The following is a 3,113-nucleotide window of genomic DNA, read 5'->3' as shown; positions in this document are numbered from 1 at the left end:
AGACATCGCTTCAGTTGTCCATTTATTATGAATGCTTTGAGGTATTCAATACATACATCTTCTCTCCTGTGTGAACTTTCTGATTTTGTATTAAATTTTGCTTTCTGATGAATGCCTTGTCACATTCTGTAAACTGCTAAGTCGCGTTCAGTACAGCTCTATCGTTTCTAACCAGTGTGGAATTTCGGATGCACTATTATGTACATTCATAGGGTTTCTCCCTTGTGTGCACTATCTGATGATGCATAAAACATGACATTATAATAACCACCTTCTCACATTCAGTGCAGTTGAATGGTTTCTCCCTAATGTGGATTTTCTAATGTCACTTCAGGTCTACATTTGTTACAAATGCTTTGTCACATTCAGTGCATTCCTACGGATTCCCCACCAGTGGGGACCTTTTGATGTTGCTTTAGTTGACTATATTTTATAAATGCCTTGCCACATTCTGTACGTTCATACGGTTTCTCCCCAGTGTGGATATTTTGATGTCGCTTCAGCTCTCCATTTGTTATAAATGCTTTGTCACATTCTGTACATTGATACAGTCTCTCTCCAGTGTGGACTTTTTCATGTCGCTTGAGCTCTCCATTTGCTATAAATGCTTTTTCACATTCTGTACATTGATATGGTCTCTCTCCAGTGTGGACTTTTTGATGTCGCTTCAGCTCTCCATTTGTTATAAATGCTTTGTCACATTCTGTACATTGATATGGTCTCTCTCCAGTGTAGACTTTTTGATGTCGCTTCAGATCTCGATTGGATATAAAAGCTTTGTCACATTCTGTACATTGATATGGTCTCTCTCCAGTGTGGACTTTTTGATGTTGCTTCAGCTGTACATATGTTCTGATTTTTTTGTCACATTCTGTACATTGATGTGATTTCTCCCCAGTGTGGACTCTCTGATGTTCCATTAGTTTTGACTTTCTAATGAATGCCATGTCACATTCTGTACATTGGTATGGTTTCTCCCCAGTGTGGATTTTCTGATGTTGATTTAGCCTACTATTTCTGATAAATGATTTGTCACATTCGGTACATTGATATGATCTCTCTCCAGTGTGGGTTTTCAGATGGTTTTTTAGGTCTCCACTAAAAATAAATGCCATGTCACATTCTGTACATTTATATGGTTTCTCCCCAGTGTGGATTTTCTGATGTTGTTTTAGCCCTCCATTTGTTATAAATGCCTTGTCACATTCTGTACATGCATACAGTTTCTCCCCAGTGTGGATTTTTTGATGTTGTGTTAGCTCACCATTTGTTATAAATGCTTTGTCACATTCTGTACATTGATATGGTTTCTCCCCAGTGTGGACTTTCTGATGTTTCATTAGATGTGACTTTCTAATATATGCCATGTCACATTCTGAACATTGGTACGGTTTCTCCCCAGTGTGTATTTTCTGATGTTGCTTTAACTCTCTATTTCTTATAAATGATTTGTCACATTCTGTACATTGATATGATCTCTCTCCAGTGTGGGTTTTCTGGTGCAGCTTTAGATCTCCATTTCTTATAAATGCTTTGTCACATTCTGTACATTGATATGATCTCTCTCCAGTGTGGGTTTTCTGATGGTTTTTTAGGTCTCCACTGAAAATAAATGCCATGTCACATTCTGTGCATTTATATGGTTTCTTCCCAGTGTGCATTTTCTGATGTCGTTTTAGCTTTCCATTTGTTATAAATGCCTTGTCACATTCTGTACATGCATACAGTTTCTCCCCAGTGTGGGTTTTCTGATGTTGTGTTAACTGTCCATTTGTTATAAATGCTTTGTCACATTCTGTACATTGATATGGTTTCTCCCCAGTGTGGATTTTATGATGTTTCATTAGATGTGACTTTCTAATGAATGCCACGTCACATTCTGTACATTGGTACGGTTTCTCCCCAGTGTGGATTTTCTGATGTTGTGTTAGCTTTTCATTTGTTATAAATGCTTTGTCACATTCTGTACATTCATACGGTTTCTCCCCAGTGTGGATCATTTGATGCCGTTTTAGACTCTCCTTCCATCTGAACAATTTATTACATTCTGTACATTTATATGGTTTATCCTCTATGTGGACACTATGATGCTGCATTAGGTCTTTCATTGCAAAGAACACATTTCCACAGTCAATCCATCGATCTGGTATTTCTCCAGTATGAATTTTCTAGTGTCACACTTGCTCTTTTTTTGCCTAATAAATATTTTGTCACATTCTAGAAATTCATTTGGTTTTTCTCCTTTGTGTTCTTTCTGATACCAGGTTATCTCTTTATTCGTAATGAGCACCTTAGACTTGCTTCAGTATGCCAGTGTGTTGTGTCTCCAATGTCTATCAGCTGATATCTAAGAGCCAAGTACAGACCTCATTGGGCAGTTTGGGTTTTCTGCCGTAGAAAAAGACTTCGGCGAGGCATTAGCCTTCAAGGGAAGGGTTTTTGAGGCATACTGTTTTTACATCACTCCCCACACCAGTGATGTTTAATAGCTTTACTTTTGTCATTCATTACTGCATTTATTTCACCTGTTAGATTAAGAAAAAGAAACAATGAATAAGCTTAAATGCAAAGCCCATCAGAAAAACCTATTGGCATTTAATGATACATTCAAGTGTCCATATAGACAAGTGTGCTGAAGAAATTCTAGATTACACTTTCAATGTAAAGATGCAATAGGCAGAGTAAGGGCATACGATCTTTCTGTGATCTCCTTCTATTGAGGAGTGTGGACTCAAGGAGTAACCAAGAGACCAGAGGCTGTTGATTGTTCAGTGTTCAGTGAGTGAGATCTTCTCCCACGACAATGTTAAATTCATAGCAACTAGATGCCTCCCTTCTTATCCAAGGAACGGTTCCTATTATCACAAGGCCTAACAAATAATGCAAGATGAAACCTGTTAGAATCCAGGCCTCTAGTTGGCAGAGGTATGCACCATGTCCAAGTAGGGCCAGCAATCCTGGTCAGGGTAAGTCACAACACAATTCCAAATTATTCTGTGCTGACCCCCTGGTAGCTGGGCACAGAGCAGGCATGCTTAAAAGGCAATGTTTAAAGGGTTTGTGCAATAACTCATGCAACAACACAGTGAATACATCACAAAAAGACTCAGTTT

At 38.4% G+C, this 3,113-nt stretch overlaps 1 protein-coding gene across 1 annotated transcript; it reads right to left on the bottom strand.

Annotated features, from left to right (window-relative positions):
* Positions 1-459: 459 nt before the first annotated feature.
* Positions 460-2,444, bottom strand: LOC144762083 (uncharacterized). Its single transcript, XM_078647214.1, is given in 2 exon segments — positions 460-540; positions 543-2,444. Coding segments are annotated over 2 exon segments (1,647 nt in total). The 5' UTR covers positions 2,109-2,444.
* Between the last annotated feature and the right edge of the window lie 669 nt (positions 2,445-3,113).

The sequence above is a fragment of the Lissotriton helveticus genome, chromosome 6 (assembly GCF_964261635.1).
Source record: "Lissotriton helveticus chromosome 6, aLisHel1.1, whole genome shotgun sequence".
Lineage (NCBI taxonomy): Eukaryota > Metazoa > Chordata > Amphibia > Caudata > Salamandridae > Lissotriton > Lissotriton helveticus.
The sequence above is the reverse complement of the archived record's forward strand: the minus strand, read 5'-3'. Positions and strand labels throughout refer to the sequence as shown.